At 40.0% G+C, this 24,787-nt stretch overlaps 1 protein-coding gene across 1 annotated transcript in view; it reads left to right on the top strand.

Moving 5' to 3' along the window:
- The window catches only part of iqub (IQ motif and ubiquitin domain containing), a 54,512-nt gene extending 31,848 nt beyond the window's left edge, over nt 1-22,664 (top strand). Inside the window, exons 10-20 of the mRNA XM_043709148.1 lie at nt 188-355; nt 1,472-1,647; nt 3,511-3,666; nt 5,625-5,651; nt 10,178-10,388; nt 11,884-12,059; nt 14,445-14,615; nt 16,265-16,441; nt 19,786-20,034; nt 20,525-20,710; nt 22,336-22,664. Of these exons, the coding sequence (XP_043565083.1) occupies nt 188-355; nt 1,472-1,647; nt 3,511-3,666; nt 5,625-5,651; nt 10,178-10,388; nt 11,884-12,059; nt 14,445-14,615; nt 16,265-16,441; nt 19,786-20,034; nt 20,525-20,710; nt 22,336-22,509 (1,871 nt within the window). The 3' untranslated portion in view covers nt 22,510-22,664. The remainder of the gene's footprint in view (nt 1-187; nt 356-1,471; nt 1,648-3,510; nt 3,667-5,624; nt 5,652-10,177; nt 10,389-11,883; nt 12,060-14,444; nt 14,616-16,264; nt 16,442-19,785; nt 20,035-20,524; nt 20,711-22,335) is intronic.
- The last annotated feature ends 2,123 nt before the right edge of the window (nt 22,665-24,787 follow it).

Raw genomic sequence — 24,787 nt, forward strand, 5'->3', positions numbered from 1 at the left:
TGTTATTGTTGCTAAAACAATATATTTTTGAAAATGTGAAGAATTTGGTTGTATTTTTTATTACAGAATGAAGTCTGTACTATTTTCATGTTGAATGAATTGATCATAGAAAGTTTTGGACCTCAACCTAATATTAAAGTTTAAGCTTCTAATGAGTCTAATAAGACATTCTTGTCTTATGTTTTAGGCAAAATAGCTAAGGACTCTGAAACGCTGGTAGACTTAGGAGTCAGACCACATGGCTCTATCCAGCTGGAACTGACATCTGTTGATCCTGAAAAACACCCAATCAAACTAATTAGACCACAGCAGGAATCTGCCACATCTGATGTAATAACTGTCACCATTCAAAAAGGTATTGCATAAGCACCAACCCATGAATATTAGATACTAAGATAAATCTATTCAGATTTGTCCAAGAATGCACAGCTCTACAACAATTACTTTTAAACAGAAACATTAAAATTATGGAGGAAATTGAGGAGCAATGTGGATCTTTCATCTTACACTTTTGATCCTTTTAATCAATTCCTGACCTTTCTCATTTTTGAAATTTTGTAAACGAGGTACGTGTTAGCTTGTGGATCAGTTCTTGTGTTTACTATGTGCCCGATGCACATAGAGGGGCATTCTACTACTGGGCCTCTTTATAAGTACAAAAGTCAATACATTTTCATACTAAGACTTGAAAATTATGATGATCTTTTAGCTCCATTTCCATTCAAGATATATGGAGATATTGACTCGTTATTTGCTCATATATTTCTGACCAGATGAAATTAATAAATTTTGAGGATGAAAATCCTTGAGCCTTAGCTGTCCACACATATTGTTTCACAAAGGTATCTTGAGGTCTTTGAGCAATGAGTAAGTTTATTTATGCTGTTTTATTGTACTAAAATGCTGAATGGATGAATGGTAGAAGACAGACTTATACCTGCAATTTTTCAAACACTAAATTTTCAGTCTCAACTATTATTTAACTGGAGAAAGACTGCAGAAAGCTAGAACACAGATTGAATTGTGAGTCCTTCTGCATAGATTACAAAAGCGCACAGGGCCAGGGATTTGGATTTGCTTCCAGCCTTGGGTGACTGTCTGTGGGAAATTTGCACATTCTTCCCTCTCTGCATGGGTTTTTAAGTGGATTGGCCATGGTAAATGTGGAGTTAAAGGGATAGGTGGGTGAATTGAAATGCCTAGGGTTGCATTTCATTACTTCAGGTTATAAACAAACATACTCCTCCTTTACAGACAGGTACTTATTACAACTAAAACAAGGAAACATTATGTCATTTATACATTCATTAAGTCTAGAATGCAAACATTATCAAAAGGAGAAAATACTGGATTAAAACAATTGCTTATGAACAATGGGCCAACTGGCCTTGCTTCCACTCCTATGTCTTATGGTCGAAAATGTATATTCTGAAAGTTTTCTCTTTCAACAAGTAACACTGATTTCTTACAGAAGATGAGACTTGTTATTGTGTTGTGGTGGAAATTGAAAGACGTCCTTATCACAAGCCTTTTTTGGGTGGCTTCAGGCACAAGATTACAGGAAAAGAATTTCATCATGCAGGAACACAGACTCCGATCAAAAAAACAAACTGTAGCTGTGTGGAGAGGTTCTGCAGGGAAACACAGGTAAAATTGAAGCAAATTGGTTATGTAATTTGTTAGATTTTTAAAACTTTTCAAGTTTTAACCTGCTGTTGTGTTTTATAATATGTTATTGCTTTCTTGAAAATTCCACCCTCTTATGAAAAGTATTTTCCTGTCACGTAGCTCTTCAGGAGTAGGTTTTCAGCTTTAATGCTAACTTCAACATTTCTGTGTTAACCAGTGGCAGAAATGTGAAATGAATTTACAAAGCACTTCTTTTACTTTTCCATTCCTCAGATGAAACTCTGATTGCCCGTGCAAGCCCTGCTAATAAATGTTGAGAACATTTGTCTCCACAGGGGTGGATTCAATGATAAGAAGATCTTTTAATTTGTTTCTAACACTAAGATGAGCTTATTATCACAAATCCACATCACTCCTAAGACCATCTATTTCCACTTCAATATCACTACTAATTCTGTCCTTTCCTGTGTTTATCAAAACAGGCTTGGCCAGCCCATACATGGGAAACTTAACATAATTCAAACTGCTGCCTGTGTCTGAATCCTCATCAGTTCTTGCTCACTATCTCTCCCATATAAATCTATGAATATAGAATTTATAATCCAGGTTATTTCTCAAGTTAAACAATACCTTATGTTCGTATCATGCTATGGTCTCTCCACTTCCTATCTTTAAAATTTGCTCCTAATCTTCACCCCTCCAAGATGTCTGTACTCACTGAACCCAGGCCTCTTCAATAGTTCCAATTTGAAAAGCTTCTCTAATACTGACCATGCCTTCAGTTGCCTAGATCCTACATTCTGGAATTTCCTCCATAAACATCTCTACATTCCTTTCTTCTTTTAAGACACCTTTTAAAATCTACTTATAGTGTCATAAAGATGTACAACACAGAAACAGACCCTTCAGTCCAACCTAAATTAATCTGGTCCCATTTGTCAGCACTTGGCCCATATTCCTCTAAATCTTTCCTATTAATGTACCCACCTACATGTCTTTTAAATGTAATTGTACCAGCCTTCACCACTTCCTCTGGCAGCTCATTCCATACAAGCACCACCCTCTGCATGAAAAGTTTGCCCCTTAGGTCCCTTTTAAATCTTTCCCTTCTCACCCTAAACTTATGCCGTTTAGTTCTGGACTCCCCCACCCCTCTATAAACCTCTATAAGGTAACTCCTGAGCATCTGATGCTCCAGGAAAAACAACCCCAGCCTATTCAGCCTCTCCCTGTAGCTCAAACCCTCCAACAACTTTGTTATAATTTGGTATAATACAGGAACATCTCACTGCAGATAATAAAATCTGAACTGAAAACAAAAAATGCTGCAGATCACAGCAGCTCAGGCAGCATCCATGAAGAGAAAGCAAGCTAACGTTTTGAGACTAGATGACTCTTCAGCAGACCTGACTTCACCTCAGTTGAAGAATGATCTAGACTCAAAATGTTAGCTTGCTTTCTCTCTGTGAGTGCTGCCTGACCTGCTGTGATCTCAGCATTTTTTTTGCTTTCAGTTCTACTATAATCTAGTTTGGTTTTGTGGCGTAATTAGCTTTGTAATGCTCCTGGGAAATGCCTTGGAATACTTCATAACATTGAACATGCCATATTAATAGAAGTTGTTATTCTGTTCTTCTTCAGTGTGGGCTTTGTTATCAATATGCTAACTGCTTGCCAGTATTGAGAAAAAATGGCTCCTTTACTTCTGGAGTTAATTAGCCTAATTATTAATGGGGTAAACGTACAATGAAATTAATGAGAAAATCAAAAAGGAGATGCATGATGATGTTTTTTCTTCACAAATTTTGCTTATTGTAATAAACACTTATTTTCTTTTGTCTTTGGCAAATTTCCTCAATAAATAATATTGTTTCCATTTAGACAGTTTCTGCCAAGAATCAGTATCAGCAAACAACAAATAACACATCTACACAAATGACCAAAATTGGCTGTTACGTGTCCAATATCACAGACAAAATGGTTACTCCAGGAAAATACTTCACTGCTGCAGAATACCGTGCTCAGAGATTGAAAGCGGTGAGTTATTAATGTGTCTAGAAAGATTGTAAACATTTTTAACATTTCTGAACCAGCAACTTAACTACATAATTATAGCATTTTTTTTCCCATGGTAACAGGTTCAAATAACAATTGATTTAGATAGGTGATATGCCGATGTAAAGTTATGAGCGGATTATTCCCATTTTCAGTCAGTGCTTTGTCAAGCAAGATTCATGGCACCTGATCCACAATCAGGTGGACTGTGTGGAGTTTGCACGTTCTCCCCGTGTCTGCGTGGGTTTCCTCCGGGTGCTAGTTATGAGCGGATTATTCCCATTTTCAGTCAGTGCTTTGTCAAGCAAGATTCATGGCACCTGATCCACAATGGATCAAAGTGGCTTTTATCATGAAATTTTCTGCTCTTCACTGTATGAGTATGACTGGTGGTTATTTCAGTATCCATTTTGTGGAATTGCATGTCAGGAGTACTGGAACCATACTTAAAACATCACTCTGGACACTATAAACTAGGAACTGTCCTTTACACTGTGCATAATGGACAGAGATCTGGGAGATGCTGCTCGATGGGTGGTGAAGAGCAGTGCTATCTTTTTTCCTGTCAACTGTCACAGGAGGCCATGCCACCAGACCAAGCCAGCCTGGGCCCAAGTAGCAGTTTGGTATAATACTGTGTCAGAAGAGACACCCAGCAATGCCCAAAAATGTCAATGAAGGTCTGTGCTCTGCAAGAATAAGCACATCCACTCCCATCTGTTTTCCTTTTTTTTTCTTTTGCTTCCATCCTTTTTCTTTCTTTACTTTTCCGTGGTGAGTGGTTGGTAGCTTTGGCACGGTAGTGAGAGTGGGCCGGGTGTGGAGTGGCAGATGTGACTTCTCCTGACAATTGGAGGCAGCAGCTGCATGGATGTCCTCCCAGTGTTTGTGGCAGTGGCAGCAAGAACGTCCTTCCAGTACTTGGGGCCAGCAGCAGTGGCATAAAAGCTCCTCCAGCGTTTGGGGCCATTGGTGCTGGCGGCAGTGGACTCATCAAGATGGAGCCGGCAAGGCAACATCTGCAGCTGAAGCAGGACTCCTGGCATCACAGCAGTCTGGATTAGAGTGGTGCTGGAAAAGCACAGCAGTTCAGGCAGCGTTCAAGGAGCAGGAAAATCGATGTTTTGGGCAAAAGCCCTTCATCAGAAATCTGATGAAGGGCTTTTGCCCGAAACGTCGATTTTCCTCCTCCTCGAATGCTGCCTGAACTGCTGTGCTTTTCCAGCACCACTCTAATCCAGAATCTGCAGTCATTGTTTTTATCACAGCAGTCTGGCCTGGTAGTGGTTCCAGAGACATTTGGTGGTGTTGGCCAGAGCAGGGACTCCTGGTGTTGGTGTGGCAGTGGTGGGAATATGGTATGCCTGGAGCAGGGACTCCTGGTATCATTGAGGCAGTATGGGAGCTAGGGATGCCTGGTTGCCATCGTGGAAGGCCCTGAGTGGGGATTCTGGTTATTGGTGAGGCTGCGGCGCTGAGGACTCCTGGTTTTGGGGTGAGTGAGGATTCAGCAGCGTTCACAAAGTGGGCCCAGTGGCGAAGACTTGGCGCCTAAAGTGTCATGACTCCTACATTGGTGGGCAGGAATGAGTACTGCAGATGCTGGAGATTAGAGTCAAGATTAGAGCAGTGCTGGAAAAGCACAGCAGGTCAGGCAGCATCCGAGGAGCAGGAAAAATCAATGTTTCGGACAAAAGCCCGTCAGGAATATTCAAAGCCATTCCTAATGAAGGGCTTTTGCCCGAAACGTCGATTTTCCTGCTCCTCGGATGCTACCTGATCTGCTGTGCTTTTCCAGCACCACTCTAATCTTGACTCCTACATTGTAGGTCCAGCACAGGTCTCTCTTTCAGTTACTGGAAGCTAGTTGCCGGTGTGGACTGGGTTTGAAAGCCTATTATACTGAACCTTTCATTAATTTTTCTATCTTTTTTCCGTAGAATTTGTTCTTCAGATTCTGTACCTGGGTAGGTCTGTACCTGAGATGGCGCCTTAATGTGGTGACTTATAAACTTTTCACTGTACTCATTTGAATACATTTAACAATAAAACTAAATCAATTCACTTCATATTCTCCCTGCAATTGACACTAACAGGACTACCATCTAACTCTGCCAATACACGTGATTCTCACCAAAGCTCATTGTCTCCAACTCTCACTATTGCATGCATCATGTCCAATCAACAACTCTACCCCCTTCAAACTTTCATACTAATAACCCCTCCTACCCTCTTGAGTTTTCTATGCAACCTATCCTACTTATGCATTATCATGAACTGCTTTTCCATCCACTTTCATTGTACTTAATCCCTCACTTTGTCTCAAAATGGCTAATAATCAGACTGGGATGTGAATTGTTGGGTGGAGAGAGTGTTGTGGAAATTCTCATTGTCTGCAAGAAGATTTTCAAATTAGACAGAGAAGATCATGTGGTGACTGGGAGATAGCAATGGCCACTCAATCCAGTCAACTTCATTGTGCTTCATTGCTCTCCATTAACATCATTGCTGACTCTTTCTTAATTTGTACTAACTTTAATTTTAGGCAAATAATTCCGTCTCTTGTCTTATGTACAAGTTGCACTCAATGAATTTTTGTCAGGCTAAGGCCAAGGCCAGAAATGTTCAGCTCTGCCTCTAAGGAGGAAACTTCAAAGGATGTGCCAGCTAGGTATCCTCCTGCACTCTTCACCAGCTCAGATTTTACACCTTGGTGGTTTCTCTTGCTACATTAAACTCAGGGGCATAATCTGGTAGCACATCCTTGACATGTCTGCAACTGACTGAAGAAGGAATGCTCCGGTCTCTGTCTCTCAGAGAACTCCTGGAGATCACTCACCATCTCTGCCCAAGCAGAAGATGGTTCTATAGTATTGACCATTTGTTAGAATGCACGGGCAGGCACAGAAACAGTAGGTAGATTTCTCAGAGACATTCAGTAAGCTACATTAAAAAGATCAAGGAGTTCATTAATGTTATCAGTACTGTGATGGCTTCATCATGCATGTATCTGACTATCTCCATGGAGAGGTTAGCAGCTGCCATAGACACCCAACCTCATCAAGCTCTGTGCCTGGACCTAAACCCATCGCTCTAGTTATAGGTTCTCAATGTCAACGGCAGAGTGAAATGGGAAACAAGGGGTCTCAGCCTCACCCAGAAGTAGGCGCTCCTTCTTTTCATGGAGGCTGTACGTTTCCAACAGACATGAAAGGTACGACAGTAGAGGTAGAACTTCTCAGGAATTCCAGACGTGCCGAGCCCCTCCACATCCCCATTGCCTGCGTGCGCAAAACTGACAGAACTTCAAATTGAAGAGGATGAACTTCGGACAGGATGTTGTCAATAACACATCCAGGTGTAACCATCTAGTCTCCAGTCAACATTGCCAACTAAAAGCAGGATTTCTCCACCTCCAGCTTTGTAAATTGGGACTGCATTTGAACATGGAGGGGGAGCGGAATAAGAAAAATAAACTTTCTGAAGACACAGATAACATGGGTAAAATATATCATGGGTATAAATAACCTTTCACTTTAGTCATTATAGTTTCACTTGCACTGTTAAAATGTCTGCTCCAGTATATTTTCATTATTGTACCTGGTTACGTTGCGAGATAAGCAGCATCTTCAGATAACCAAAGATGAAAGGAGTTGTAACAGCCAAGCATTATTCATCTCTCACAAGTAACCAAGTCTTTGCAGATAGGCTCAGTTATCAGAGATCCTTCAACCACGATATTGAGGGCTACAGCCAAAGTGTGCATTTTAATGTCGACAATACTTAGGATAAACACTGGGCAGAATCTTATCAGGTTCTGATTGATATAGGCTATGTATGGCAGAATTGACAAGGTGTTCTTTGTCCCCTCTAGTGAGACAAAAAGAAAATATTTGTTTAGTTCATTTGCCTTTTCTTTTTGTCTACTATTAATTCCCCATTCCCACTGTCTTCAGGACCAATTCTCAACTTACTCTTCCCCTTTTTGAGTAAATCTAAAAACTTTCACAATATATTTTTATGTATCTAGTTAGCTTCTTCTTATGCTTTCATTTCTTTCTCCTGATCATACTGTCTGCTGTTCTTTATATTCTGACCAATGATCTGACCCACCACTCATTTTTGCGTAATTAAATACTATTTCTCTAAATGTTTTGGATAACCGTGGATGCTAGCTCCTCAATTTAGAATTTTTCTTTATAATTGGAACATATGTATTCTGAAATATTGCCTTAAATGTTTGCTACTTCTTCCTTATTTATCTAGCACATGGCATTCTATTCCCAGTAAGTTCAGCTTACTTAGTTTTTGTGTCAAATAATTTCCCTTATTCAGGTTTAAAATGCAATTCTTAGATCCAATCTTTTCCCTTTCAAACCAGATGTAAAAATCACATTGTGCTCGTTGTTACATAGGGATACCGTAACTCTATGGCAACAATTCAGTGTGTTCATCATGATTGTTTGAAGTCAAAATTCTTAATCTCTATTCACAGACAATAAACAACTTGACTAGAAAGTGCAACTAGGTGGGTGACATTAGATTAGATTAGATTAGATTACAGTGTGGAAACAGGCCCTTCGGCCCAACAAGTCCACACCGACCCGCCGAAGCGAAACCCACCCATACCCCTACATTTACCCCTTACCTAACACTACGGGCAATTTAGTATGGCCAATTCACCTGACCCTGCACATCTTTGGACTGTGGGAGGAAACCGGAGCACCCGGAGGAAACCCACGCAGACACGGGGAGAACGTGCAAACTCCACACAGTCAGTCGCCTGAGGCGGGAATTGAACCCGGATCTCTGGCGCTGTGAGGCAGCAGTGCTAACCACTGTGCCACCGTGCCGCCCACGTGCCAACCATTACTAATGATTGAAGGCATGATTACTGCAACTTCCCTTAGCAGTGCCTCCAATTTAAGAAATTTACTTTGTGTCAGGAAATGAAACAGTGACTAATGACTCCAAGGGATATGGAGGTAGAGTTTGATAGCGGCACTGCATAGATGATCAGCAATGATCTAGAATCAATGGGCTAAATGGCTTATTCGTGATCCTGATCCACGGATTGCAAGGGCACAAGTCCTCAGTGGAACCAAGTGCCTGACTGAACGTAACCGTCGCAAATTCACCTGCACCTCCACACTCATCATTTACTGTATCCGCTGTACCTGATGTGGTCTCCTCTACATTGGGGAGACAGGCCGCCTACTTGCAGAATGTTTCAGGGAACACCTCTGGGACACCCACACCAACCAACCCAACTGCCCCGTGGCTGAACACTTTAACTCCCCCTCCCACTCCACCAAGGACATGCAGGTCCTTGGCCTCCTCCATCGCCAGACCCTTCTTCCCGACCTCTCCGCCCCGCACACCTTCTCTAGCCTATCACCCTCACCCTCACCTCCTTCCACCTATCGTATTCCCAGCGCCCCTCCCCCAAATTCCCTCCCCCCTACCTTTTATCTCAGCCCGTTTGGCACACCAGCCTCATTCCTGAAGAAGGGCTTATGCCCGAAACGTCGATTCTCCTGCTCCTCGCCATGTCATCATATCAAATCACACCACTTGAGTTTGTCAATACTCTATTTCAGAGCCAACAATATGCATGTTTCTGCCAAGTTGCTACGGAGCAAGGACCAGGCATTTACATGGCAAACACATTTGCTTCAAGCAAATGACCATGTGTGAAAGTCTGGCCTGGCCTGCTGTGTTTTTCCGACGCCACATTTTTCAACTCTGGTCTCCAGCATCTGCAGTCCTCACTTTTTCCCTCCTAAACGTAACCATCACCTAGCGTGGAATTGAATGAGCTCTTTTACTGATTGTAGTGTTACTGACCACAGTCCACCTTAATACCTTTAAGGACTACTCCCCTTAGACTTTCACACACGGTCATTTGCTTGAAGCAAATGTGTTTGCCATCTAAATGCCTGGTCCTTGCTCCGTAGCAACTTGGCAGAAACATGCATATTGTTGGCTCTGAAATAGAGTATTGACAAACTCAAGTGGTGTGATTTGATATGATGACATGGTGAGGCTGATGGTTTGCAAATGCCAACTTGAATGGATATAAGAAACCAAAAGAGAAAATGCTGGAAAATCTCAGCAGGTCTGGCAGCAACTGTAAGGAAAGAAAAGAGCTGACATTTTGAGTCTAACTGACCCTTTGTCAAAGCTGAATGGATATAAGGTTGAGGAGAATGATGTCCATGGACATGTAAGATGGTAACGAGCATGCACTGAAGGTACAGCTAAATGATTGCTGGGAATCAGTGAACTGCAGCCGCCAAGTATCTGCTCTGATTAACCTGTTGGTAATTAGCACCAGCTAGTTTCTTAGAGAAGATTATTTGATGGCAGTAAAAAATAAATGTTATCACATTTACAAAAGCGTTGTTTTAAAAGATGTCTGTATTATTGTCCTGATGTATGAACAAAAATTCATGTGTGATTTTTAGCTGCATAGTTTTATTCCTCTTATTAGGTAATTGTGCTGCAGACCCACTTTAGACGCTGGGCTGCTAAGAATTATGTTCAACAACTGAGGATGCAAAGGGATAGGAGGATACAATGGGAACAGGAGCAAGAACTGAAAATTAAAATGGGAAAGCAAGAATACTTGAAGAAACAGTATGAAAGAAGAATGAATCCTAAGACAAAAGAAGATTTTGACCTACTCTTTAATGCATTGGAAGGTATATTTATGCTTTAAGATAGACCTTTAATGTTCTTGCTTCCTGTAATGTGGACATAATTTTTATTTGTTAAATGTTATTTTATTCCTGAACTTGGACATTTTGTCTCAATTCAGAGGTGACATTCACTTTCAGTTCTGATTTTTTTTTTGTGTTGTTGTAACTAATTTGGATAGCATGCTGGAAATCAAGCCCTGCTTTTCCTGAAGTCACATAAAAGTGAAAGGTTTTTATAAAAGTGCCTACATTTTCCAATTTACCTGACTTATAGCCCTTGGTTGACAGAAACTATGGAGCAGGTTTCTATACAAATGAGCAGATTCTATTTACAAGTAAATAATTATAAACCAATGACACATGTTTCATCACCATGCTAGATAACATCATCAATGCGACTTCTATAAAGCATTGTTGTTCTACTCCGCTTGATATTTATATGATCTGGTCTGTTAAGATGGGTGTTGTCATTACCCACCTCAACAGACCAAATCATATAAATGTCAAGCAGAGTAGAACAACAACGCTACACAGAAGTCGCACTGATGATGTTACCTCACATGATGACACAACATCTGTATGACAAACTAGCAGCTCGGCAAGCAAACCAACAACTCCATTTGGAGTTGGCAAGCAAACCGACAACTGCATCCACAACCTGAACTACAAATCTTCACAATTCTACTGATTAAATTTCTAACCCCCTTATAAAACTCCCCCTATGCACACATAAAGATAGATACAGGAAGATACGGATGTCAAGGTGGACAGAAAGACTGGGAAGGCAGTTCAATGGTTCCTGTTCACAGGATTTGCTTAAATGATCCTATTTGGCTTGTGAGGACTTGTTGCTGTTTCTTGACCTTCCTTTTTCAGGTACTTACACTTGCCTGCAGGTTACAAAAGAGTGAGTGGTTCACATGTAAAGTCTCTGAATTATTGGTTAAAAGCCCCTGCTTACAGTAACTGATGCGGTAAATAAACTTCCTTTTTTCAGGCTTGAGATCTTTTTTAGCGTGAAATCCATCTCCTTCCTTTCCATAGGTCCAACGGTTTCTCCTTAAACATTCACATCCACAAGCTGTTCAGCTACCTAGGAAGGCTGTTGGAAGGTAGAAGGCCTTTGTCACTTATTACAGGTCACTATTCCCCAGGCCAATCAACTACTTACTACTGGTCAAATCTCCATTCACAGATGCTCCTACTTGTCTGCAACTAGACAACCACTACTGCTTGAATCAGCAGCTCTGTAAATAGCACTTACAATGAATATTAGGTTACCTGCTTTTAAAAAGTGCAGTAATACTTTACACAATCCTTGGCTTTTAAAACTATTCTTTTATAAGAGTCAAAGTTACAGAAAGGTAAAACGATTTGGTCTTTACATTTACATACTCATTCTGATTATTTTATGTGATCATTTGTTGCTGGTACTCATTGGTTGTGGTAAGACTGAAAATTGAGATTACCTCTATGTTCTTTATTTATGTGTATTTAGTGTGGAAACAGGAGGAGCTAAGTAACATAAACCGTACTCTTACTGGACCAGAGAGAAAAGCAGCTCTTTACATGCTGCTGGAACAAGAAGCACAGCTTATTGCATCAATTTCTCGACACAAAGTTGATGCTGCTAAGGAAACTGGACCAAAACTAATTCAGAATCTTTTGAATAAGGTCAATGTTACTTATTATATTAAAACAATTTCATACAAGCCAGATCTTATTCGAAATGTCGATCAAATAAGATAGTGAATACGGTCAAACCTGCATCAGGGAAGTTAGATAGCCACTGAACAGTATCTCTGGAATCCCATGCAACAGTATAAAATTAAATTGGGATTTTGTTAGGATTTTACCCTCTTCGGGGTTTGGAAGGGAAGGTGGTGGAAGGAGGTACTGAGCTACACAGACATGAAAATCCATGCTGCCAGCCAGCATGCCTGTTTTCTGTAACCAACCAATCCTCTGGCCATTTCCCTGAATACGGGATAAGGGTTGCAGGTGATTAAGCGTGATTGGGTAATCTATTAAAAGGACCTAAGGTCACTCGAGGCCTATTGTCGGTTGCTGACTCGTTTTCATGTTGTCAAGGAATGAGCCAGCTGCCTGGAGGTGACCTCCCAGTGGCAGAACAGAGGTCAGAGCTCCAGGAAGGCTTTTAAGGCCCTGTTATTAGAGAAATAGAGATGTACAGCATGGAAACAGACCCTTCGCTCCAACCCATCCATGCCGACCAGATATCCCAACCCAATCTAGTCCCACCTGCCAGCACCCGGCCCATATTCCTCCAAACCCTTCCTACTCATATACCCTTCCAAATACCTTTTCAATGTTGCAGTTGTACCAGCCTCCACCACTTCCTCTGGCAGCTCATTCCATACAGGTATCACCCTCTGTGTGAAAACCTCTGCGTGAAAAAGTTGCCCCTTAGGTCTCTTTTATATCTCACCCTAAACCTATGCCCTCTAATTCTGGACTCCCCCATCCCAGGGAAAAGACTTTGTCTATTTATCCTATCTATGCCCTCATAATTTTGTAAACCTCTATAAGATTAGATTCCCTACAGTGTGGAAACAGGCCCTTCAGCCCAACAAGCCCACACCGACCCTCCAAAGAGTCACCCACCTGGTCCCATTTCCCTCTGACTAATGCACCTAACACTATGGGCAATTTAGCATGGTCAATTCACCTGACCTGCATGTCTTTGGACTGTGGGAGGAAACCGGAGCACCCGGAGGGAACTCACGCAGACACGGGGAGAATGTGCAAACTCCACACAGACAGTCACCCAAGGCTGGAATTGAACCTTGGACCCTGGTGCTGTGAGGCAGCAGTGCTAACCACTGAGCCACCATGCCGCCCCTCAGCCACTGACGCTCCAGGGAAAACAGTCCCAGCTCTTCCTCCACAATGAGGACATTTTTAGTTGAAATATGTTAGTTGTTGGAGGGACCCACACTCTCTTATCTGAACTATAAATTTCCCATTGGGCTTCCTGCTCCAGAGAATCTGTCTAACATTCCTAATTGGACAGCAAGCATGCGGTCTGGCTGTTAACTGGTCAAGTTGTGAAAAATTACTGACTGAAGGGGTTTCCTAAGCAATATAAGAACACAGCCTCCATGTAACCTTGGCAACAGAATCCAACTCCACCTTAAATTCCTGCTCTTGAATTCCACATTTCACAAGATAACTGAGGTTACGCATGGAATCATCGTCCACAAAGCACTATAGGCATCTTTCTTCATTAGAGAGATACATTTGGTTTTGTCTGGATTGAGGGTAATCACTCCATAAGCATGCAGTAAGGTGAGGGGTCAGACCTTCATGAACTGGTAAGATTGAACCCACACTTTCTACACAACATTCCAGACATCTAGCCAAGTGAGCAAACCAACCTTCTATACCCCTTACTAATGATCGGAAGTTTGCAGATTGATAAGTGGCACAATCCATAACTGTTCACGTTAAAAGTATGCTTCATTCTTGTTATACAAATTTGTTCATTTGTTACAGGAAGTTTCAAATCCCATTAACTCTGAAGTATGCTGGGGTTCAAGTCTAGTTAAGTTCAAAAGGCATTGACATCTGCTCCTTTATAAAGTTTAGAAAACACCATATTTTAATTAGTTTATAATGTCAGTCAGCTATTATTTCAAAATTGAAGATGCAGGCAAGTACGTGATACTTTGTCTTATGATAATTGCAACTTTCCTTCCTTATCAAGATTTTGTTACTTTGTTTGCCTTCGGTGAAATCTTGCTCAATTATTATTAAAATAACCTTACATATTTCTTTCTGTCTGCCTAAATATAGTGCTTTAGTTTAATTCGGAATTTACCTTGAAGAACGAAAACTAATGAAAATATATTGTACCTCAAATGTTTATTTAGCTGTACTTTTCAACTAAACTAATTGTACTATTCTCACAAAGTGTTAAAATAGTATGATGGAATATATCTTATTGACCGTTTGTTATATAGGAAATGCTTTTGTTCTAAATGCAATTTAATGTGAGCTGTGAAAAATGTTTTTTAAAAATATATTTAACTGTTGCAGTGTGCAGATCCCATAAGGTGGAAAGCATATGATGGGCGAGTCACTGAAATGGACACACCGTTCACCATCCGGGCCAGAGAGCTACGAGATATTTACAACAGTATTAACATGAAATACTTGACCCAGGACGAGCGGCTGGATGCGCTTTTGACACTGAAGCATACTGTCAAGGTATTGAAGTGTGTAAAATCGGCACAGAACTGCCCGACAGACATTAAACTACCAGAACAGTTCTGAAAAAGGGGCACTGGACTTGAAATATTAACTCTGTTTTCCCACTACAAATGCTGCTGGACCTGCTGAGTTTCTCCAACAATTTCTGTTTTTATTTGTTATTAACCGACTGATGTTGGATGATACTTTTTCTCTGTTAAAACTCAGATGCATACCTGGAAGCACATTTGCATGGATGAACAATAAGATGAGGTTGACATGAGTTAAGACCATAAGACATATGTGCAAAGGTAGCCCATTCAGCCCATCAAGTTTGTTCTACCATTTAATGAGAGCATAGCTGATCTGATAAACTCAACTCCACTTTCCTGTCTTTTCTTCATAACTCTTGATTCCCTGATAGATTAAAAATTTGTCCATTTCACTCTTGAAAATACATTACAATCCAGCCCTGACAGCCACAGTAAAGAAGTTTGCAGATTCATCAGCCTCTAGGGAAAAACAAATCCTCATCCCAGTCTTATTCTGAATTTAAGCTCTCTGTTCCTAGACTCTCCCACAAGGGGAAACAACCTCCCCACATTTCTCATGTCAAGCCCCAAAGAATCTTATATGTTTTAATAAAGTAACTCCAATAAGTACCAACCTATTAACCTCTCATCATAAGAAAAACCCTTTCATACCTGGGGTCAACCTACTGAATCTTATCATTCCCAGTTTATCTTTCCTTAAATAGGGCACCCAAATTTTGTTTTGCACATCAATATTAAAGTAATCATGGTAGTGTGCAAATGTGTACCACCCATGGAAGCAAAGAAATTCTATTCATAAAATATTTTAAAGAGTTAGTATAGAAATGGAAGAAAACGGTATTTTAAAGTTAGGTTTTTACATTAATAAGATACACAGCTTAAAATGTTTATTTCATATAGAGCCAAATAAAAAGAAAATTAAAACTACACAATATTAATGTGCAGAGCGGGAAATTGCACCTTATTCAGTAATGGCTGTCACAATGGAAAATTAATTGATAAATTAAATATATTGCTGCTCAGTGTATGTGGATGATGAGGAATCAACACTCCACAGTGTGCTCACTATTCAGTGCCTATTTCTCACTTTCTGGTAAATCTCAAAGCTGGCAGTGTGCTAATGATCTCCATCTTATGACATGCTTATATTGTCTGCTAAGGATTCCATAGCAGAATTCCTGCATCTCGTTGGCATTGGCCACTGCCCACTCCCAAGCAGCAACCTGCAAGCTCCCATCAAACCTCTTTACATCAATCTTCAGTCATCCTTTGATACTTTCTTTGAAAGACAAAGCATTTTAGTGATGTTCTAATAGTTTTGTTGAATGGTATCTGTAATTATGACACAGGCCTGTATCATTAAAGGCACTAAGTAACATAAGTGCTTTCCTTGTTTTATATTTTATTTGATATATGAATTATAAGAGTTTGCCTTTTATTCTTGTCTTCCTGTTGAAGTAAACATTAACTATCTTTCATTCTCATGCTACAACTTGAATTAAATGGTAACTATTTTCTGTTTTGTCTTCAAAAGCTTTATGTTATTTAGGATTGTGTGATTTGTTTCTTAAATTCTAAGTTAAGCTCTGATATCAATTGTTTTTTTCTGTATAGGAACATGACTGTAAGTTAACACAAGAAATTGTGGAATTGATTGACAGAGAGGCAGATCTTCTCATGAGACAAGTAAAGGAATCTTACCTGGAAGGACTCAGACAGAGAATATCAACACTCTTTCTTCAGTATGTCAAAACACCAACATTTAACCCAGAAATTGCCAGATTTCTTAAGGTACAAAAAAAGGATGAATATAGTTTCAAATGGCAGGGTTGATTTAGATGTAAACATTTCTGCACTTTCATTATTACAAAAGTAATCCAATATGCTTCACTTTCTAATATCTGTCTATGGTCAGCAAGAATCCTATACACTAGGCTTTACATGTAGCTGGCTGCATCAATCTCAATGTCCATGCATAGCCAGCTAATCAGAAAGAGTCGACACGGTGGCTCAGTGGTTAGCACTACAGCCTTAGAGCTAGCGATATTGGTTCGATTGCAGCCTCGGACGACTGTCTGTAGGAGTTTGCGCATTCTCCCCATGTCTGCGTGAGTTTCCTCTGGGTGCCCCGGTTTCCTCCCACAATCCAAAGATGTGCAGGTCAGGTGGATTGGCCATGCTAAGTTGCCCATAGTGTTAGGTGCATTAGTCAGAAGGAAATGGATCTGGGTGGGTTACTGTTCAGAGGGTCGGTATGCACTTGTTGAACCGAAGGGCCTATTTCCACACGTAGGGGTTCTAATCTCTAATCTAGTCCAAGCATGAATTTGTGAAGGACAGGTTATGTCAGACTAATCTAGTTATTTTGTTTGTGGAGGTCCCTAACATAGTGGTTAAGAGAGTGGCTATGGTCATTGACTTGCAGAAAACATTTTATAAGATTCATAGGAAAGAGGCTCATGGAATTGGATGTCACATTGTAACATGGGTTGGTAATAGTTTCGGAAATTGGTGACAAATGAGAATAAAGGAGCTATTTGCTGATAGCCAGTTTGTGGCAATTCGTGTTCCCAATGGATCTGTGCTCAGGCTTCAGTTTTTGATTACGTATGTTAAAAACCTGGATGGACAAATTGAGTTCTATATTCTATATTCATGCTTGATGTCGTGTAAATGGGAAATTCCACAGACAGAATTAATAAATGAACAAAATATGGGAAGGCCATCCATTTTTGATCTAAGATGGTAGACTCGGAGCTAGTGCTTTGTTCTGTTTGAATAGTGAACCTAAGGAAAGAACATAAGAAATGGTCACTAGAGAAGACTTTCCATCAAGGCCCATCAAGCTTGCTCTGCCATTTACTGCAGATGTGGCTGATCATGGATTTCAAATCTCCTTATCTCAGCCTAAAATATCGTGCAATCACAATGCTTTGAATGAATAAATTTATCCCCATCACAGTCTTAAATGATTGTTCCTTTTACTTTGAGACTGGGCTCCCATCTTCTAGATTCCACAGTCAGAGAAAATAAACTCCTGCACCTAATTTTATTAGACATTTGTTAAGCGTTTCAGATATAGATTTGATTAATTAGTGCGTTGCTGTGAGGGTGCAGCAGACATTGGCTGTCTCAGTACAAGTATATATACATAATATATATACAGGCCTTGCAAGTAGGTCAGCATAACCTTCCAGCTCAGCAAGCAAGCCTACATCCATAGTCCCTATGTCTGGACCAAGAGGTTTGTGTTCAACTCCTACCTGATCCAGAGTTGTGTCATCACATATTGATTTAAAGAAAATTGTAAAGTAACTATTCCTCTGGTTGGGAAATCCAAAACGCTGGGCATGGTCTTTAAATTAGTTTCAGGAAACGCAACGGGAAATATTGCAGTCTCATTCAAAAAACCTCTAAAATTTTCAAGATTGAGATAGATTGCTTTTACATAAAAATAGACAGTAACATAGAAATCTAATAAATATATAGAAATTAATTCAATGGACCTGAGCATCATCCATATTTTTCACCCATCTGTAGCTGCTCTTGAAGGTGGTGATAAGTTGCCTTTTCAAATTGATGCAATCTATTTGGATTAGTTATCCCTACAGTGCCATTAGGGAGGGACTAAATCCCTTTATTACTTTGAACACCTGAAGTAAATCACCCCAGAGTCTTCTAAGTTTATGTAAATCAAGCCAGTTTTATCAAGCTAATCTCCCGGACTTTATGTTTTAAGTTGTAGCATTCTTTTATTGCATGTATGCTGACCCACTTATAGGGCTAAAATCCAGGATATTGATCCAGCCACGCTGGAAAACTGGTGATATACTTCCAAGTCAGATGATCTTGAAGGGAAACTTGCAGGTAGTGATACATGTATCAGCTGTCCTTGTAGATGGTGAGTAGGGTTTGGGAAGTCAGTAGGTGATTTGCTCACGACAGGATTCTAAACTTCTATCCTACTTTTGCGGCCACAGTGTTAGCATTTCTCTGTGCACTTCATGGAGTTAGAAATGTTGAAAGGCTCTCACACTTAAGAGTCCTGCTGCTTTTGTTCTGCACAGTAAACTCAACTTCAGTGATGGAAAATAGCATGTGCTATGTCTAATGAGTTATGTTCAACCTTGCAGCAGTTTGGTGCTTCCCAGGCAATCCTGAAAATATTTCCTACATTCCTCTGGTATACTAAAAACAGGCATAATTAACATTCTGTGATGATATTGGGCCTAGCAGTAACAGTTGGGTTAGTTAGCCTAGTTGGGTTGTGGACTGACAAATGGGGATTGTAAAACTGCGATTGATTAAACCACTGATTAATAACCTCCACTGGGTTGAGCATGGCATCACTCCAAAGATCCTTTGTTAATATTGGACGTGCCACTGCAAGCACAGGACTCTCCCCTAAATAGTTTCGGACAAGGCCTTGAGGGGATCCAAATATTGGGCTGTCCTGTTGTCGTTCTGGCAACAGTACTGCGTCATCTCAATTTCTAGTTTCCAACGTGTGAATTGTGTTGTTATATTGTGACTAAGTGTATTTGGTCCTGGAGTCTGGTATTATTTAGTTTTCATTTTCTCTGGGTGGCACAGCTCAGTGGTTAGCACTGCTGCCTCACAGTGCCAGTGACCTGGTTTTGATTCAAGCCTTGGCTTTGGAGTTTGCACGTTCTCCCCGTGTTTGTGTGGAGTTTCCTCCAGGTGCTGCAGTTTCCTCCTACTGTCCAAAGGTTTGATTAGCTGTGCTAAATTTCCCTATGCAATCTAAGGATGTGTAGGCTAGATGGATTTGCCATGGTAATCGGTTACAGGGATAGGATGGGCATCAGATCTGGGTGCAATGCTTTTCAGAGGGTTGGTGCAGCCTTGATGGACCGAATGGTCTCTTTCCACATTGTAGTGATTCTATGATCTTCACTGGAAGGTAATTTTTTTTTTATAGATATTTTTATTAGAAATTTAACATTTTTACAAGTTTACAAAAATAAACAAAACTCTCAGATATTTTTCCTCAATGTTGCTGTGCAAAGAGTAGAAATGGGGTGAACTTCCTCTTTCAGCTTTTGGTTTGCACGCAGTAGCAGAATTGAAGATTTTGCTAACAATGTAAGGTAAATATTCCATTTCTTTTATAGGTCCCACAGGATCCAATGCAATTACGCAAAAATATTTACTTCTGTTCGAGCTGTGGAAGCTATTTGCCATCCACAGAGTTCCCCTTGTCACTAACTTCACAGACTCTTAAAATATGTCGGCAATGCTTTAAGCTGAATAATGAAGCTCGACGTCGTGAAGAATCGACCTTGTACAAAACAATGCTTAAGCGGCTGAGAAAAACTGAGGCAAACTTTGAAGATGGATCCCGGCTGGCATTTTTATTACAGGTACAATATAATTCTTATGCAAAACTTTTAAACAAATACTTCTCTGTAATTATTTTCCTGCCTAATATTAATGAAAATATATGTGACTATAAAGCAGATTTGCTAATTTTATGCGGCCATATCTGTTTTCTAATATCAAAAAAAAACCTTTCTAGTGGCCAGAGGTGACTGTACATTCATGCACTTTTCATGTCAAGTAGTTTTATGTTGAAGTGAGTAGAATATTACTGATGTTAGGTAATCTGACAGAAAAGCAGTGCATACTGAAAACACAGGCAACTGCAGAGAGATGAATACCTATCTTTTATACTGCTGATAGAAGAGGGAGTATTGGCCACAACAAGAGTTCTCCTTTTGTCTGATACCTCCGTAATAAAATAATGCAATTTTGAACAAATAACTATTTAGTGTTTAACATTTTTGAACCATTATTTTGAACCAATACTTTTTAGTTTGACATTGAGTTATAAATCAAAAATTATGTTGGCAGGAACAAGATTTGAAACATCTGGTTGACAGTATTTGGGGAACACAATCTGCATTGAGCGCTACGAATAATCTGAAAGATTTAACGATGATAAGGTGGGATAAAAGGTTTGAGTGGTCTCCATGGAACTGTATCCTCCTTACAGAAGAAGAAGCTGTGGCCCATCTTAAACTCAACAATATTGAAAAGGTACATAAACTTATCTCCCTTTTTTAAACTTGCTTATTCATCCATATTTTAGCAGTTTCTGAATATCATTCCTTTTTTATGGTCTCATACAGTTCCTCCCTCTAAACATCTCCTTCCTCTCTTGATTCATTTGTCTTTCCTCTGTGAGTCTTGATGAAACCAGACCCTTCGGCCCTCGATGTAGCACCAACCTGTGAACTAATCTAAGCCCATCCCCCTACACTATCCCATCATCATCCATAAGCTTATCCAAGGACAGTTTAAATGCCCCTAATGTGGCTGAGTTAACTACATAGGCAGGCAGGGCATTCCATGCCCTTACCACTTTCTGAGTAAAGAACCTGCCTCTGACATCTGTCTTAAACCTCTCACACCTTAATTTGCATCTATGCCCCCTCGTACAAGCCGAGGTCAGCATTTTAGGAAAAAGACTCTCACTGTCCACCACATTTAATCCTTTGATCATCTTGTATGTTTCTATTAAATCTCCTCTTAACCTTCTCTCCAGTGAGAACGGACCCAAGACCCTCAGCCTTTCCTCACACCAGACCAGGCAACATCCTGGTAAATCTCATCTGCACCTTTTCAAATGCTTCCACATCTTTCCTGTAACGGGACAACCAGAGCTGCACACAATATTCCAAGTGAAGCCAGACTATCATTTTGTACAGTTGCAGCATGACATCACAGCTCCAGAACTCAATCCCTCTAGCAATAAAGCCTAACACACCCTATGTACTATCAACCTGGGTGGCAACTTTCAGGGATCTATGTACATGGACACCAAGATCCCTCTGCACAACCAGACTACCAAGAATCTTTCCATTCACCCAGTATTCTGCCTTCTTGTTATTCTTCCCAAAGTGAACCATCTCACATTTATCTGCATTGAACTCCATTTGCCACCTCTCAGCCCAATTCTGCAATTTATCCAAGTCTCCCTGCAACCTGCAACATTCTTCCACACTGTCCACCACTTTAGTGTCATCTGCAAACTTACTAATCCATCCACCTATGCCTGCATCCAAGTCATTTATAAAAATGACAAACAGAAGTGGTCCCAAAACAGATCCTTGTGGCACACCACTCCTCATTGGATTCCAAGCTGAATATTTTCCATTAACCACCATTGCCTGCTTGCCTTCTTACCTTCTTACAGAAAACCAGTATCTAATCTAAACTGCTAAATCACCCTCAATCCTGTGCCTCTGCATTTTCTCCAAAAGCCTACCATGTGGAACCTTATCAAGGCTTTACTGAAGTCCACGTACACTGCATCAACTGCCCTGCCCTCATCCACATGCTTGGTCACCTTCTCAAAAAACTCATTGAGGTTTGAGAGGCACGACCTTCTGCGCTGTATTGTTCTATGTTCTATGAAACATGATTTTGATCATCTAATGCTTACAGTTTACACTCTTTTTCCAAGTGCTTAATGTGTAATTTTGTAGTGTTCCCTTACTGTCCTTAAACTAAAGATGACAGCCTCAAGACTTTTCACATCTGTGCTACAAATGGAACATACAAATGTGAATTTACAATGTGTCAAAGAAAATCTGATCTGTCAGCCTTCAACTTGAAATCACAGTTACTTACGCTGGTTTCTGTTCTCATTCACCATGCAGGATTATGAGGCTACATTTGTTCGCAAGATCAAGCATCGGCACACTTTGGGAAAGACCTATTTTTCTCGGATTCCTGAAATAGTCAATTATGCACACACTTGCTTGATGCAAGACTTGACTTCCATGAATGACCTTGTAGTTACAAACTCATTTCATTCTAAACAGAAGTTGTAGATCTTTGACAACCTTGTTGTAATGTTTAATTTCAATTAAAAATGTCAAAGTTGATGAATAAAATGTTGTAATTCAATTCCATTGGCATCAATTACAAGTGTATATCCCTATTTACGCAGTTTATTGTTCATTAAATTACATGAATCTTGTAGACTGAAGAAAGGCAAATGAATTGAAATGTTACTGGAACTAAATTTGAAATCCTTTGTGTACAAATTTTCTTCAACATAACTGAGCATATTCAGTCATAATATTTACTTGATTACAAGAATTATTTCCACGGCCACCAGAACTGCATACGATATTGGTATGTTGTTCTCAGAGAAAAAACAATAAGGCCTAAAATCATTTAGGCATACAATAGAAAATGTGTTGGCTACATTACCTCTTGCAATGTGGATGTCTTCAAATTGGTAAAAAACACTACATTTCAGATCTGTGTGTAAAAAGAAGAGTACTGGATATTTTTATGGAGAAGTATGTTTATACTGAAGCAAAATATTGGCAATGCAACCCTCTATTCTTTTCTGGATACAAGGTTTGTCCATTAAATTTCAGCATAGCACATACTGTTGTTAATAAACGACATTGTAGTTCCCTGGTGACTTGAATAGCATCCAATGTTGGTCTCAGGGAAAATCAGGGTTCTTATTTTAACACTAGATACTTTTGAAAAAGCACCTGTCTAATATCCATTTAATAATAACCTATTATCCAACAGTTCCAGCTGGGTGCACATCTCAAGACATTGAGTGTTTATAACTTGCAATTTTCCATCCTATACGTTAACTGGGTAGAAAATTACAGGCGACACGGTGGCTCAGTGATTAGCATTGCTGCCTCACAGCAGCAGGGTCCCAGGTTCGATTCCAGCCTTGGGCCACAGTCTGAGTGGAGTTTGCACATTCTCCCCGTGTCTGCATGGGTACCCTCTGGGTGCTCTGGTTTCCTCCCACAGTCACAAAGATATGCAGGTCAGCTGAATTGGCCATGGGAAATTGTCTATGGTGTTAGGTGCATTAGTCAGAGGGAAATGGCTCTGGCTGGGTTACTCTTTGGAGGGTCGGTGTGGACTGGTTGTGCCAAAGGGCCTGTTTCCACACAGTTTCATACCGTAGGGTTTTTTAGATGCAGCCCTTGCAATCGCAGTTACCTGCTGCATATGTGGGATTAATGAATCAGTTCGAATGTTTAATCAAAGATATATATGTAGGCACAATATGATATTTTGAACCAGGGTAAAATTTCACCTGGTAAAATACAACAGTTAGAGAAATTAAAGTTTAAGTTTGTCAAAGTTCTAAATTACTTCTCTCTCAGCACCATATGGGAAAATTATGAAGAGAGACAGATTTCTTTTAGATGCTTATTGAGAAGAACTAAGTGGTTGTCCTTCTCCCCCTCTTTAAATCATCTAGGTTCTTACCAAAATTTCTGTTTGATATATAAATTACATCCATTGCCATTAAAAATTGATGATAGCTTAAAGTCCTGTGGTGTTAGGATATTTTGTTCATAATATTGCTTAATGCACTACACGTAATCTTTAAGGGATTGTCCATCAGTTTTCAGCTGATATGCAAATCTAACAATGTTCGAGCTCTGAACAAAAACTCTACTGTATCTTTATAAATTGATGTAGTACATCATTCTCAAAGATTCCAACCAGTGCCATGAAACATTAGTTAAGGTTAAGGCAGTGTGAGGTATCACTGTAATGAATCAGTATAAAACAGAAGAACCATGTTTCGCATGTTGCATTTAGTCATACTGCAGTTTTGGTTCCCTCTGTTGTGGGTAAATTACCAAAGTTACCTTTAATTAATCTACTTACTAAAATACTCACAATCAGGTACTGAAACAATGGTTTATACTTTAGTACATGTAGCAACCAAGAGAAGTCCCTTCAAGTAAGCAAGTTAAGCATCACAAGTCAACTTGGCTATTACCCAATTAATGGAAGAATTTAGCTACAATTCCAACCAATAGTCTCTGTCTCTGGAAGTGTATGGTGTTGTTCTTCGAAGTTCTGTTAATGAAGAGTTCTGGTGTTATACAGACTTCTGTCCTTCAGGTCTCTGATGTGATATTATTGATGATTCTTTAGAGTCCTTTCATGCAAAATATTAATTAATCTTTTGAAACCAAGTCTGCAACTTGCCTTCTTACCAGAACTAGCTTACCTGTTTCTTGTTACATTTGGCATTGATCATCTGTTTGAAGACACATGCTGTCTTGGAATTAATTCAAATTCTTCAGCAGGGCAAACATTTATCCT

This window comes from Chiloscyllium plagiosum, chromosome 19 (genome assembly GCF_004010195.1).
Source record: "Chiloscyllium plagiosum isolate BGI_BamShark_2017 chromosome 19, ASM401019v2, whole genome shotgun sequence".
In the NCBI taxonomy this organism is placed as follows: Eukaryota; Metazoa; Chordata; class Chondrichthyes; order Orectolobiformes; family Hemiscylliidae; genus Chiloscyllium; species Chiloscyllium plagiosum.